The sequence below is a fragment of the Trachemys scripta genome, chromosome 4, assembly GCF_013100865.1.
Source record: "Trachemys scripta elegans isolate TJP31775 chromosome 4, CAS_Tse_1.0, whole genome shotgun sequence".
Taxonomy (NCBI): domain Eukaryota; kingdom Metazoa; phylum Chordata; order Testudines; family Emydidae; genus Trachemys; species Trachemys scripta.
In genome coordinates, this window is record NC_048301.1 from 137643701 (window position 1) to 137659747 (window position 16047).

Sequence of the window (16047 nt, forward strand, 5' to 3'; positions counted from 1 at the left end):
CTGCTTGGTTCTGAGGTAACATGACCTGGACCTACTATTGGGATGCTGATGGAACATTTAAGAAATTGAGTGTTGCAGCAGTTTAATTAATGAGCTACAGGGGTTTGAAAGTTTGGGGCAAAACATTCCTAAATTTTGCTGGAAGATTCTGGCTATAAAACAAAAATATGCAAGTTTATTCGAAAGTTACAAAGCCCTCCTCTCCAAAGTGTTTTGAAGAGAGGCAGTATTCTCTGCTGGTTTCCCACAATCATTAATTAAATTGGGTCAGATACAAGTCAATATCCAAGAGGTACAAAACCAAAATACAAGTTGACAATCATCAGAGAAAACAGGCAGTCAGACAAAGAGAGGGACTATTCAGCGTCTGCCAACAGGAACACAATTTAATGATTCTGATCAAAAGGGCTAGAATTGTGGCTCAGCAACTCCATGCTTTTATTTAAAACACGCTATCCCAGTGGACTACACTAGGAAAGAGGGAATTTTGTATAAAGATACAGGTTATTTAGTTTGTAAAGCTCTCCATTACCTTCAGTGTTATTGCAAAGATATGTGAAAAAAGAACAGTGCCTCTCAACCTCACTTCTCCAAGTTGATCCTGAATTCACAGTCATGCCTTTAAAACATCTCAGCCCAGTAGGGAAGCACAGTCCCAGATTCAACATTGTGACTTCAATGCAGGATGAAAGGAAGATACAGTAGGTTGCAAGAGAGAAGACTGCTGCTTTGCGTTTAAAATCTATTTAAGCATTTCCCTAAGCAGGCTCCATCCCTTTGAAATGAGATGCCTTGTGTCTCAGTTTCTATCGATGCCCAATTAGTCTAAGCAGGCCTTGTTAGCCCTGTATAAGCCAGTCTCCTAAAGGGAGGTATGAATGCTCAGCCTTAATGATTTAATTAAAAAATATATATTTAGCAATATAACAACTCTCTCTACCCAAGCCCATATGATCTGAAATTGCCTCTTAGCCAAATCTTGGCTGGTCCCTTCTACGCTCATCATGTATCTACTCTCACATCTATATCCGATTCATATGGATACACAGAGGGATATAGTCATGATTGTAGGCCCCAACAGGAAGTTGGGTGAGGGTTGCAGTGCCTTAGATAACATCTACTGCACAGTAGATAGGGAAAGCTTCCAGCTATCTTCCCTATTCACAGAAATGGTGAAAATAAAAGTCTGCTACGTTGACCTCAGTTTCCCAGGAGTCAGAAACAAGTTGCTTTTTTAAAAAAGCACTGCACAGCATAGCAATGTTAATCCCTGTACATAGTGAGGGAAGAAGACAAGTTTCTCCTGAGCTCACCAATAGCCATAAAAATAGCTCTGATGCAAAGTATGCAAGCATTTTCTGTTATTAAGTCACCGGTTAGACAGCTCAGAAGCCAAGGTGCCACTATATCCCCAAGAAGTGTGCACTGAGTCAGATTTCATACACAAGTGTTTAGATTGTTCCTATGTCCCATTCAAACCTCGTTACACAGAAGGATCAAAATCATAGCTGGCAAATTAATGCTTATTTAAAGACCTTATGTAACAAAAACTTGACAACAGCATTCCAGACAGGGAAGAACCTGGTCCATAATACAAACAGCAGTTTCCTAGGACAATGTTACACAGCACTAATGTCTACCACTTAGAATTCTAGCTTGTGTGTCAATGAACACACTCAGAATCCAAAGCAAGGGTTAGCTAGAAGAGTAAATAGGAAGCTGGGGAAGCCTGTGCTAACTCTACCCTTTCCTCCCCTACAACAGCTGGTATGGAGGATAAAGAAGGAACTCTGATTCATCATACTTAAAGGGACACTGTCAAGGTTAGGCTCAGTATCTGTGCCACTTCAAAAGGTTTTACTTGTATTACAATAGACGGCAAGTCCCTGCCCCTGCACTCTTGCACAATAAAGGCAGCCATTTTTGCCAACACTTATGCATGCCCCCTGCTGCTTTGCAGCAGGGTTAGTCAGCACTATTATATCTCAAGTTTTGCTAACAATGCCATGCAGGCCAGTCAGAGCCAAATTAATTTCAGCTCCCTTAAAAACACAGGAAAACAATGCACTGCAAATGACAGGAGACCAAGGCTATAGGGAAGGGCTCTTATCAAATGAAGGGGTTAAATGCAAACTAAAACCAGTAGCCAACAGTGTCCTTTTAGTAGTTTTTGATCCTGTAAACAAGCATTCAGTACCTGTGTTTGCGATTCCAACAGAAAAGCAGCTGAAAAGAACAAAAGAATGTAAATAAAAAGTCAGCAGTCCCCCAAGTGAGCAACTCCAGTAAGAACAGAGTAATTAACGACAAAGGGGATCTAGTCACAATTTACTTAAAGTGCTGAATGAGAACAAGGCTCCACAATAAGGGAAAACTGGATACCAACCATCACCAAGCACCAGTGCACTCAGAAGAAAGCAATGCAATCTGCAGGGAGGAATGACATCCTGCAGTAGCCTGCACCATACTCACTTGAAGTACAGGTCCTTGAAGGTGAAGTGAGTTTCCACAATGCCTGTAGTCTTCACTCTGGTCCGCAGAACGTCTTGCTGAGTTGGAATGTAGGTCTGCTGGGATATTCTATCCAAGTCATTTAGGTAACTAAACCAAAGAGACAATCCAAGACATGTTTTTTTAAGTCTGCTTCCTTCCTATGAATCTTTTATAAACTGCAGAAGAAAGTCATGGTGAAGTGCATTAGTTCTGTTAGCACAGCCCAGACCTCCACCACACACCTCTATTCTAGGGTTTCCTATAGCCGTTTACTATCCAGGCTAACATAGCATCGGTCAGTAACAGATGGTGCTCAGCTAGACATAAGCTCAAGCTGGGCTATAGAATAAGAGTGTGGAAGACAGTGCAGAAACAATGATCACAGAATTCCCATTGTAATTAATACCTTTTGCTAAAGAAATTCGCCTGGAGGCCTCCAAAGACTAACACTAACGTACCAGAAGAGAAGTGAATAAAGCCCAGTTTTCTGCTCATTGTAAAGGGTAAAAGGCAAAATGTGGCAAAACAGTAAGCCACGTTCATAGCTCTATCCAAAACATGACAAATCCAGCCACCCACTCAGGCAAAAGCAAGCAGGAATCTTTCCTTGACAACTTGGGGACCCTTACCCACTAATGTCTGGAGAACAAACTCTCAATCTCTAGCTATTATGGGGCAAAAATACTTGTGACCTGATGCACTTCTGCCTTCCTGTGCCTCCAGGCCCTCTGAGTCCAGAATTCTGAACTGCCCAAGGCCCAACTCTTTGCTCAAGCAACACGCTCATATAGCTGGGCTATGCACCGGAGCTCCCCAGAGGCTGCTGGGCGGAATCCTTTCCTCTCTGCAGCATCACAGCCACTCTGCAGCAGCGTATCTACTGAGACCACCTTCAACTCCCAGCTTCATACAAACATCCCCTTTAGAGCTCCAAGGCATGTAATGGGTGCATCTTTTCAAGTCTGGACCCACAAATCCTGCTCCTGCCTTTCATCCATTTGAGAGAAGGTGTTAACCACAAGCTCCTCTATCTTTGGCAACCTCAGAGTAATCTATAACTGTGGGTTTTGAACTAGCAGGCTTTAGCCTTTGCCCCCACTTCTAGCCCTGCCAGTTCTTGGACTATTTGTAGATAAATTTTCTGGCTAGACCCTCCCTCCTCCCCCCATTGGATAATTTGTCACAGTTTGGTTCTACACCGTCCTTCTTTCCACTCAGTAGCATAAACAGACAAGTTGCCAACTAGTTCAAAGAGTAAACTTCTCAGCCGTCTACAAGATACCCTATTCTGTGCCCTTGCATATTTTTAATGAGGTTTTAGAAAAACTATATAACTGCATTTGGTGTAGGTAGTGTTACCTTTAACAGACTTGTGATTAAAGTGTATTTCTGCTGGGAAATAGAGATCCTGGGAATTTCTAGTCCAGATTAGCCTAACACCACAGGAAAATGTAACTGCTAATCACACACACCAGAACGCAGCTAATTTAACAGCAAAGCACAAATGGAAAAGCAGTTACACAAATCAGACAGCAGAGCCAAGTGAATTAAGTAACAGCACTGGCAATAAGTCTTAAACTTTAAACAAGCTGTGTCCTGTTGGTAGAAGAATGCAAGTGCTACCTCAAGAGCTGGCACCGTAACAGCTTGGCTCTGATAACAAGCATGTGACTAACTAGTAAATTATTTAAACAGATGCTCTGCTTCCTCAATTAGCACACTTGTAATCTACTCACTACATTGTCAGGTTTTAGCACAAGACCTATTGGAAGTAAAACTGGTTTCGTTCTCTCATTAGCTCTTTCTACAGCAGATGGAGGAGTTAAATAACTTCAGTCAATATCTACCACCAAATGAATTGAGAAATCCCACACATATGCTTACAACACAAAGCTACTTTAGTCCAGTAAGCACCTTGTTTCCATTAGTGTTTGAAGTGTGACTTACAATGATCAGACAAACCTGGTCCAACTGATTGGGGAGAGAATCTACAAAATACTACATTAAGAGTCCATGAAAGATCTTAACCAAGTCATTCGAAAAAGGTGGAAATGAACAATGCTACAGGCCAATACTCATCTGAACCTCCCTGGTCGGCAGAAATGCATTTTAAAATGATCAGAACACTGGCAGCATCAAAAGGACCCTCCTGACACCAGGAAGTAAGCCTTCGCTCTTCAGTTTTCCCCTTACGCACATAGCGACAAAAGCTCCCTCATCGCACTTCCTTATCTGGCATCAGCTGCCCATGACTTGACAGATGTGGTTTGCTCTGTGTGGGAAGTGGCTGCAGCCACACCCATGCAGCACTGTCCTGCAAAGAAGTGCTTTCTACAGAGGAAAGCTGCAGAATCCTAGTCAGTTACAACCTGCAACTAGATCTGTGTGCGCATGGCTTCTGTATAGCACACCATGTAAAAGCGGTCAGCCTGAAGAAAAAAAAAAAAAAAAGTAGAAATGCAAGAAGAGAAAGTGGGGGACAAGAGAATGATGCAGAGACCACACTAGGAGACTTAATATTAATAATCCAGTTTTCCCACTACTATGTGGGTAAAAGTTAAGACAAACTAAGACAAGACAAATTTATCTACCATTCAAAGAACAGATGTGTTTATCCCAATATGAGAGTCTTTCTATATCCTACCTGGTTTAACAACATTCCCGCACGAAAACAAGCTTCCTCCAAACAGAGGATATGGGGTAGGGAGCAAATGTTTGTGTCAAAAATAGTGAAGAAATTATCTAACAAGGTGCGGGAAAACCTTGGGCGCCCAGGTTAGATAATTTCTTCACTATTTTTGACACAAACATTTGCTCCCTACCCCACATCCTCTCTTTGGAGGAAGCTTGTTTTCATGCTTCAACTATCCCCTGTAAAACTGGACATCCTAAAATTAAGATTTCAGCTACAGAGGGGGTGAAATTTTCATAATTAAGCCCAGGACTTGGTTCACCATTGAGGTTTCCCAGGAGAACCCATACTAGTTTTGGGGCTGCTCCCCAATGCTCGCATGTCCAGAGATTTATAGCTGCAACTTGAAATCAAATAAAATCTGGCAGCTTCAGGTTACTCTGAATCCAAAATTCAGGAGGAACCTCACGGTACAAAGCAGAACATTGATTTCTCACAGAGCTGCTCAGGAGACAGGCAGGTTTTGGCAGACGACGTCAATGAGTTGGACAGGATTCAGTTGGTGACTACAATAGGCTCTACCTCCTCCGCATGTTCACATGAGCACCAGGGTGGTATTTTCCTAACAATGCAGTCATGTTTCCTTTAACTACTGGGAAGAACAGTTACAAGGCCAAACAAACATCTAAAAGCTCAAAGTTTCATACAAAGCATTTATTATGGACGAGGCTGTAGGATACTGAGTAGTCACAACTTGAGCTAAGGGAGGAGTTGTCACTAACATATCTCTAGGGAAAAGCAGAGAACACAGAAGACTGCCTTCTGACTCCACACTGAGGAGAGGATATAAGAGGGCATGAAATTCCCATGACAGTATTCAGATAGTTCTGTATTTGGGACCACTGAACTACAAGCTTTCTAGAAAGGCTGTACCAAAAGGCCAACACCCATAAGATATGAGAACCAGGGAGGTACAATATCTTTCAGTGCCTGGCTAGAAGCTCTTCTTCACAGAAGTCCTAGATATTGCTCTAGTTATAGCTCTTCTTACTCACAACCAAAGAATATCCATTCATCCCTTCCTATCCAGCCCTCGGGAGCCAGTCCTTCCTGAACTGAAGATAATATTCAGGGAAAACAGCCCCATGACAAAGTTCTGATGAGCCAGGCATTGCGATAGGAGATTAAATTCCCTGTATGCAGAAATAGGCTGTGCCTTCCCTGCTGTGGTTAGCTGAAGTTAGGGAGCTGTTGTGGCTAGGTAAAAGTAGAAATGGATGCACCAAACTCAACATGACTTTCAGCACCCCCAATGAAGGGAAGGACAGATTTTATTTAATTAGTTTTGTCAAACTGAATATGTCCCTTCAACTACCAGGCCCAGCTGGGAAGGGGTCAGGAGATCCCTATAAAGGGCTGGGACAGCTCAGGTGAGAGGAGCTGCAGGAGGGAGAAAGGGTTCCTGAAGTACGCCCTGCAGCAGGGGGAACAAAGGGAAGGTGTGTTCTCCTTTCAGCACCAAGGTAGAAAGCCCCTGGGAGCTGGGTGGAGGAACTGCTTTTGATTCACCTACATTTTCTGTATAAAGAATAAAACTGCTTGGAAAAAAAAGATGATTTGATGTGGCAGCGAGTCCTTCCTAGGAAGGTAAGGTGCATGAGTGAGGGGAAGCCGAGGCAGCGAATAGCCTGGTGCCCAACCAGGTAAGGCGATGCTTCGATGGCCCTTTACACAATACAAAGTCCATTGTACACGAAGTACAACAGCACAAATGGAAAGGTAGGAACGTGCGATTACCAACCACCTCTGAAAAGCCTGGGTTAAGTGACTTGCCCAGCATCACATAGGGACTCTGACACAGCGGGGGATACAATCCAGTTCCCCAGAGCAGCATTCGACTGCTTTACCCAGGAGCCCATCCTTTCTCTTCCTGCAATCCTGTCTCATTCACTACACATCTTCCAACTTCTGCAACAACTGAAGCAGAGGGCATTACAGACAACACCCACCTTTTGCTGGACAGATTGATCCTGTAAACTGAATGAGACTGAAGTGTAGAAAATACCATGTGATCACATAATTAGATTGCACCATAATGCATATGCACAATGAGGCTGGATTCAGACTGCACAGGTAATCTTAATTCCAGCATTTCCCAACTTTGGGGTGATTAACTTTGCAACATTAGCATTCATTTCTTGTAATTTTTCTGTGTAATTTCCTAGTGTTTTTTTTTTTTTTTTTTAAATGAAAGAACAGAAATTCCATCATGTGGGATCATACTGAACACCCACAGAGGTCATTGGCAGGGTTGGAACCATTAGATCCACCACACAGACTTCTGACACTTGATAGCTGGACTAAACTGTCATCCGCTAATCCGACCAGCCCTAGAGAAGAATGGGACACTGCCATTTAGAAGGTTTCCAGATATTTACTGAAAGCAGATGAATGGTGAGACTCAGGAGGGGAGTGTGCTCCAGTGGGCACAGACTCTTCAGCTCATTTCCTCTCCTCCCACCCCATCCCAGCCCTGTCCTCTAGTTCTGTCTCTTCCCCACCTCAGCCAATCCTACTACTCCCCACACCTCGGCTCCTCAGCCAATTTGTGTCCTCCTCCCCTCCCCCCCGCAATCTCTCTACCCAGACTTCTCATCTACTCTCAAAGTAGTCATCACCCTCCCAGCTCCTTGTCCTGCCCTCTTTGCCCAGCCAATCCCAGTTGACCTCAGCAACCTGGCTCCTCATCAGATCAGTGTCATCTCCTTTCCCCTTCTCCCCAAAAAACACACACTTCTTCCCCTCCCTCTCAGTTCCAGTCACTTCTAATCACCACCCCCCTCGGCGACTCAATCTCAGTGTCTCCCCCGCCCCCACCTGAACATACCGACTCACTTCCCTTGCCTTCATCATGTCTTTCCCTTCACCCTAATTCCAAGTCTACATCCACCCTACTTCTTTGTCCCAACCTACTTCCCTGCCATCCCACCACCCCACAAATCCAGCTCTAGCCTTTGAATGAGGCAGCTTCTTCCATGGTACACTGGCCCTGAAGAGGAGGTCAATGAGAGCACAGGAGAGAGAGGCTCCCTGCTCACAGGACCAAAACATGATCCCCAGCAGCCCAAAACTGCAACTGCAGGGAAACTTCTACTCAGCATGGACAGAATCTTCAGGGAATCTGGCTGCCAGAAAGGAGTCTCTAGTGAGCATGTGCAAACTGCAATTTTTCAAAGGCTTATAATTTGGTGGATTTTCGATGGATTTTCACAGGGCTGGCAAAAGCCACATCCCTGGCACAAAGGCTAGACCCCTGCCAAATTTTAAAATCCCTGCAAAAAGCAAGGGGCAGTAGAGTTTTCCAAAGAAAAGGTCACCAAAATTCCAGACACCCAGCATGGAAAACTTAAACCCAAACAGTTAAAGTTTGGCAAAGTTGTAAGCAACCGAAAACAGGTTCTCATAATGGGAAGCGTCAGGGCTGCCAGAATGAGCTAAAATATAGAACTACCCCTTTTGCCTGAAATTGTTTCCCATCTGGTACAACACCAGAAGAAACCAGGTAAAAATTACTAAAATGAAGAACTGCACGAAAATGTATTTTCCTATACTGGTTTTAGGACCTCACATTTAAACGCTGTTCATTACATATTTGGTAGCTTAATTATGAGTCTAGTTTCCAGGAAATACTAATCCTTACATTAATACTGAGGCGATCTCAAATCATCTTCCAGATAAGCTACAACAACTTGTCTCACTACACTGACGTTTACAAACAGACTAAGCTACTTTTACACTGGGAAGGCAAACCGACAAAGTTAATTTATTCATGACATTAGAAATACAAGTAAGTTTTTCATGTGATAAGGGGAAAGACAGCAATAAATTCTATAATGGAGGCAGTTGATCCCTTTCCTTTTCATTGCAACATCTATTTTGATCAGCTAGAGCATGGAGCCACAGAATCATCGACATGTAGGACTGGAAGAGCTCTCAACAGAGCAGGCGACTGGACTAGGTGACCTGAGGCAGGACTAAGTATTTAGAGCCAATCCCCTCCTGTCCCAGCATATCCCATCCTGCCAATCTACCCATCTTAGGTAAACACTTCCTGAAGCGTGAATTGTACCCCCATTAAGTGTTTTCTGACTGTCCTTTAGAGGAGCACCTCGGCACTGGAAGTACCCATTGCTGTGCCCACAACAGTCATAAGTCGTGTGGTTGCTACACAAAACACTGCCAGTAAAGGTCTCTTACTAGGATGCCGAGTCATTAAGTTGATACTCTCTTGATCTGCTGAAGCAAGCTTGGACCCCAGCATCTCGCCATAATCGTTTAATCACTCCAGCTAGCTCAGGAGTCATCACTCCTTCCTCAGCACTTCCAGCCAACACAAACAACTGACGGGCATCGTCCTGCAGGAAGAGGGTGAAAGGAAGATTCAGTCATACTCCATACTTACCACCACTACAAGCTAAAATGAGCCTTCACCACCACAAACGCTTGCAGTTGCACCAGTGATAGGTTCGTGACGGGCATAGCTAGATTCCCCTCCCCGTTCCGTCTACCCACTCTGTTAAATCAATATTCCTCCTTCAACCAGAAACACATGGACCGAGCAAGAGGCAAACTGCCCAAGAGCACCTGGTTTCAGGCAAGCAGGATGTGTTAATCAGAGGGAGGTGGTGGTCATCTGTGGCATACAGCATGCCCATAGCACCGTGAACCCTCTCTTCTGAGAGGAGGATCATAGTTCCAACTTAACAGGCAATGTTTAACGTTTTTAATGAGGTACATGGGGCAATATGAACCTTCAGCATTACATCTTGTGCATGGCACATCTCCTCAGAAGTGCTGCTGGCTTTCAAAAGAATACCAGTCCTGTACAACACGCTACAGAAGGAATTAAAGCTTTTCCTGTCTAAAACTACAATTTACTGTTTATTAGAGGTCATACTGTATAATACCCCAGCAGGGAAAAATCCAGCATCAAAAGCAAATACTGGGTGATTAAAGGTTTTAGAGCTTTGAAGAATTGCCATCTCTCTTAAGGACTGTCAAAAGAAAGAGGAATTCCAATTTCTTATTGGGAACATTTCACAGGGAGGAAGGATAGGGACCGCTCAGGATTCCAGTGTTTGTTTGCATTGGATTACATGAAACACTTGTCAGAAAATTTAATATAGGCTCTCGTTTTTCAATAGGGAAATTATCAGCCAGATTTGCAACTGAGAAATAGGCTGACCTACTTTGAAGTTTCTGTGATGATGCAACTTGTATCAGTTCTATTTAAGGGGTAATGTTGCAAGGCCCTTTTACTCTCCCAGCAAGTCCCCCAACTTGAAGAGCCGGTCTGCTCCCGATACTTACTTTCTCCTGAAATCAGTCCTTAGAATGCTGCTGCAGGGCATAGAGTTAACAAAGAACCAAGGTAGCCTGTAGGGTAATACCCTTAGAGTTGGCACCTGGGCATGTCACTGCAGAGTTAGTCCAACTGATCAATATCTGGCCTGGGTTTATGCAACCACACTGCAAATCCCTACCCGAGTTAGAGCCTTCCCTGGTGCAGCACTTTTCTGTGTCTCGCTAGGACAGCTGGGGACATATCCCAGGGCTCTATGGGCTGCAGTACACTGAGCTGCTCTAGGATTCTTTCCCAGTAAGTTGTGGGAGGAACTGCCTGTCCTTCTGGGCACATAGGAGAACTGTACGAAGGCACTGGAGGACTATCAGCACTTGAGTGCTTTAGCCTGGATCACCCCTGCAAAATGGACAGGATACCAGCCATAGTGAAAGCAGAACCAGGGCTCTAACCTCACTCCCAGCCATGCCAGCTAGCCCAGGCTGAAAGCACAACTGGACTAAGGAGAGAGGCTTGTGTTTGTGGACAGGGACATCCTGGGGGGCTTTATCCCACAATTACACTATTTACTTCCTGCTCTTTTGTATTTGTGCCACCTTTTCAAGTGTCTCCTGGGATTTCCTTCATTTGGTCTCATTCTTTCTTGACTTTTGTGGGGGGAGAAAGCAGAGAAGAAATGCCAGCAAGTTTGCTAGATAGGAGGGACTCAGATGGGGGAAATTTTAGTGATATCACGGAGGAGGAAACCATATAATTTGGAAAGGAGAAAGTCAGAGTTATCTTTGTGATGCTCTTAATCATTTTTAAGTTGTGAAAACTCATTAGAATCTGATTTAGATTAAAAATTTAAAGGGGCATAACTTTCTGAAATACTACTGAACACTGATGCAGGAGGCCACATATTTTAAATTAATCCATAAGAGTCTTTTGTTAAAAATGTAGTAACCTGAGCTGAATCCAAGTATTTTGTATTAGAAATAAGTTCAAAAAGTTGTCAAGGGCTCCTTTCTGTATCTGCAATAAGATACTCCATGCAGGGTGTTATTAATACTTTATAGATTATCAGATATATTCCACTACTGCGATCTTGTGGCTTAAAAATATTTCCACCACATGTTCCATGGACTGAACTTCAGATCTTCATTAACATGATCTACATTACAGAAGCAAGCTAAAGGAAATGAGTGAAATACTCACTGCTCTGGCAACTTCCCCAAAGTCTATCTTTAGCCTTCCCATGGCTCTTATTATTGCAATGATAGACTGAATAGTATTGCTGTAGACAACCACTTTATACTGTTTGCATTCTTCCTCTGAATAGCCATCCTCATGGATGATCCTGAAACAAAAACAAGCCATAATCACAAGCGAAATCAGGACGACAATGTTGATTTCTTATTTCATCTAATACAGAAATGCAATTTATACCAATTTAAATATTTAGGCTTCTACTTACTTCATCTGCTTCACAATGGTGCTTTTACCAGACTCTCCTGCACCTGAAAAGTACATACAAACTCATGTTAGTTTTAACTTCAAATTAAAACTAAGAGCCAAAGTGAGATGTAGCCCCACATCTAGATGTTGATTGGGATTAAAGTGAAGAACTTAATTGTGCAAACTCAATAGTTAAACATCTCCACAACAGCTATTCCCCCGCAGTGATCCACCTCTGACAGTGGCTCCCTGGAGAGACCAGACACCAGTACACAATGCTCAGTTTGTATTCTCAGCTTGTTTATGAATGCTGACAACCAAGTGCTCACCTGTTCACAGAACAAGGAAGGTTACACTTCTGAATTTCCAAAGTGCTGACTACTTATTTACTCTCCATCTTCCAGGCAGATAGGACTATAAAATGGGGGGGAGGGGTAGGAGGGAGAGCGAAGGTACTTCAGTTTGTACACCGGCCGATCCATCACCTCTTCCTGCAATACACTAATGATCTCCTAAGGCAGTGCTCCCATTACGCACATGAATTTGAAGGATACAGAGCAGTGTAAGTAACAGGCATTAACACTTTGAACTGCTAAGATACCATTCAGCCAATGATCTCATAGCACTTTATGACAGTAAGCTTCAACCACCTAGTGAGGTAGATCGCTATCTTACTATTTTAAAGGATGAGGAAGCCTGGGACAGAGGTTAAGTGATGACCTAGGTGTCTCAGCAAATTGGCAGCAGAGGCTCCTAGGCCCCTGCTCTAGCCATCTAAGTATTAGTCAATAGTTTCCCATGTGCAAATGGCACACCAAGGAAGTTCAAGATTTTCACCATGGCAAAATATTCCTGCACCTTCCCATTATGTACAGAACATGAGACAGCAAAGTTTGAAATGTTTGTATTCACTTTCATTTCCCACGCCAATCTGGGCCATAGGTTTCAAGCAGCGTGATCTTCTGTGATTCAGAAGCCAATATGCACAAGACGACTATACTCTGACTTTACTACACTTGGTCTTGAGGATAATTCCTAGCAGTGCAAATGGGCAAGAAGAGAAAAAAAAACTGCTGCAGCAAGGGAAATCAGATGGCAAACAGCCGCCACAGTAATATTCCAACGTGCTAACTTGCATTTACACATTGTCTAATCTTAAAATCAATGCCTAGGTTCACTTTGTTTGCTAGTTCTGAAACATCAAAATGATGGATCATAAGCAAGATGTGATAGAAACCCAGTCTACTGACAAGTTCCAGCATCCCCACCTTCTGCACCAGCGGTCTGTCTTCCTGGAAGTGGAAGAGTCTACTGAAGCCCAGATTCTATTCTGTGGCAGTTCATGGAAACCTAACCTAAAATAGCAATAACACTATGTTTGTTGTAATGATAGGATAGGACTGAACTAAAGAATTCCTTACATGTCAGATCATAATCTTGTTTTGCATAAAGCAGTCACAAGCAAGGAAGGCTTTTCCCCATTTTAGGACAGCAGTCTTGGAAACTTTTAGGACAGAAGGTTCCAAAGATAATGAGAAGTGAAAGTTTGCCTCAGGATGATCTTCTTGGCTAGATACCAGGCCTCCCAGTTGTACCATTTGGCATACACCCCTCCTCAAGAATGTGTCTTCGTGTGGAATCATTTTGCTGATTACATAACGGTGAAGACGACTCACCTTCCCAGAAGTTCACAGATCCAGCCCAGAGTTGTCTTAACTATTTGCCTCTAGAATGTTCTACATTTAGATACTTTGCTTTTCATTTTGGAGCATCCCACAGTGCTTTACAAGTGACATACACACCCTGCAGAAAGGCAGCCCCCTGGAGAGTGGACGTGATAACCAACTCTCAGAGCAAAGAGCACAGAAGTGGAGTTGCAGGTAAGCTTTAGACAAACATTCTGGAGCAAACAATACTTTTCAATAAAAAGTGCTAACGGTTCTAATTTTCACACAGAGAAAACAGGACATCAGTTTAAGGTCTCATCTAAAAGAAGCACTCAGTAAACTAGAATTCTATTATCCACAGAAGGCTGAAGAGAAGCCTGCCTAAGTTTGGACTTGTGGCTCATGGGGTTCTCAGTATTTTAAGACTGATTATACGACCCAACCTCCTGTTTGCTTCTAGCATAAGTATGCCAGAGCATCTGGTCTCTAGAATCTTGGTAATTATGTCAAGTGAAATCTGGGCTTTTATATATGTTCTTGTCACTATCGATATAGCAGAAGCTTCTAATGCTTCCCCTGGGAGGCATGTCCTCCAGAATAAAGTTCCAAATTTTTTTTGCTAGATTCAAATAGAGATAATGAGGACAGCCATTGATAGAGAAACTGCTGAATTCAAGTTTAGTTATTACATCCTTAAGATGTCAGGAAAGCTGAACTCCCAGAGAGAACCATGAACAAGGTTTGAAAGAGTCACTTGGTACATTCCGTCTGTTCTTGGTACTTGATGTCACATGCTGCCGGAGAAATGAGGAAATCTGCAGCTTGGATTTCTGAAGATTAGAGAGGTGACTTTGTTATAACAACTTTTGTATAACAGATAAAAATTACTTTGTATTGAATTTTACAGATGTGTTTCAACTTTGCTGAACTTTTTCCAGTTCCTTTATAATTTTGAACAGTTTTTTTAAACCAGGATAAAATGTTGGGCTAGTATGGAAGAGAATTAAGAGTACTTGCATGAGAACGTTAAGTCTCAAGGTACAAATGGCGATTAGTTAGAGAGAAATGGAAAGAGCAAACATACAACTACCTGATTTTCTAAACACTTACGCAATAGCCAAATACAAGCAGCTATTCATTAGTTATGGAAATATTGTGCAAACTTGAACAAGGAAAACTGTTGTCGCCCTGGAAGCAGGATAATAGACAATAACTATGCCAGAAATTGAATTGGACAATACCTGCAGTCTTTCTAGAGGATAATAAAAATTATATTTTTTCTGCCATGTTTGCCCTGGCAACAGGACAAACTGAAATTTATCCCTGGATTCAACCACTTTATTAAAGTCTACCATAGGTAATATAATAGCAATTTGTTACAAAATTAAGTTTACCATTATCTGCCAGGGTAACTTTATACTCAAGTTTGTATTTCCCAATTGTAGTTTAGATTGTTTTGGACTGAACAAGTGGTCACAGTATTGCTTGAAAACCTTTGGTGGCTGAACACAGTAGGTACAGACCAGCTTCTACATGCCTCGGTGTATTTGACAGTAGATTGATTCAGTGCCTAAAGCTTTAATTAATGGTGTTTACAATTACCAAGAGGAAGAATGGCTCTTGTGGTGAAGGCACTGAGCTTCCAGAGATCTGGCTCAATCTGCAGTTCTGCTACAGAGCTCATGTGTCTGTAGGCAAGTCGCTTCATCTTTGTGCCTCAGTTCCCCACCTGCAAAATGGGCATACCACTTCTTTTTCCCCACTCTTTGGGTGACTAGTTTATCTATTACTATGCACTTACACAGTGCCTTGCACAACAGAGCCTCTAGGTACCTCTGTAATACAAAACCACGGAGTTTCAAAGGGTAAGCCTTAATCCATACGGTAGTTCAGGTACATGTGTTCTTTATGAGTTCTGCTATTGAGCACATATGTTGATTTAATCAGATTTACTGCCTGAGGCCATCCCAAGTTAGAGTGTAAACTCCCTAAAATGCTCAGAGCTGATTGGAAGATGCTACTTGTTTACCTGCCTCAGAATGCCCATCCGGATAGTAATGCGGATAGCTGTCCCACAAGACAGAAAGTTTGCTTCCAAGGCAGCATGGGTAGTACAATCAGACTCAATTAGTCATTAGTCTGGGGGTGAGGGGAAATGCTGACTTAGATGTATTTCATCATGAGCAGCTCTGTTCTGTTGAGGCAAAGTACCAGTAATGAGTTGTCAGCTGTTCTGTCTTTGACCCAACCCAAGGCATGAAGTAATGAAAGGCAACTCAATATTTTAAACAGTATTTCATGTGGCTCAGCCTCATTCATTACTTACACATCAAATACTGAGATACTTCCGGTTCAGTCTCAGACAGTACAGGATATCTATCTGGATCCTGCTGCTAAGGCAAACAATAAATGGCAAACAATGGGAACAGAAAGAGGACTTTACACCGGGTCTCAAA

At 42.8% G+C, this 16047-nt stretch overlaps 1 protein-coding gene across 1 annotated transcript in view; it reads right to left on the bottom strand.

The window, feature by feature from the left end:
- Positions 1 to 16047, bottom strand: part of GNAI3 (G protein subunit alpha i3) — a 35629-nt gene that overhangs the window by 3850 nt on the left and 15732 nt on the right. Inside the window, exons 2-5 of the mRNA XM_034767785.1 lie at positions 11944 to 11986; positions 11685 to 11826; positions 9383 to 9540; positions 2473 to 2601 (exon numbers count right to left, since the gene is read on the bottom strand). Of these exons, the coding sequence (XP_034623676.1) occupies positions 2473 to 2601; positions 9383 to 9540; positions 11685 to 11826; positions 11944 to 11986 (472 nt within the window). The remainder of the gene's footprint in view (positions 1 to 2472; positions 2602 to 9382; positions 9541 to 11684; positions 11827 to 11943; positions 11987 to 16047) is intronic.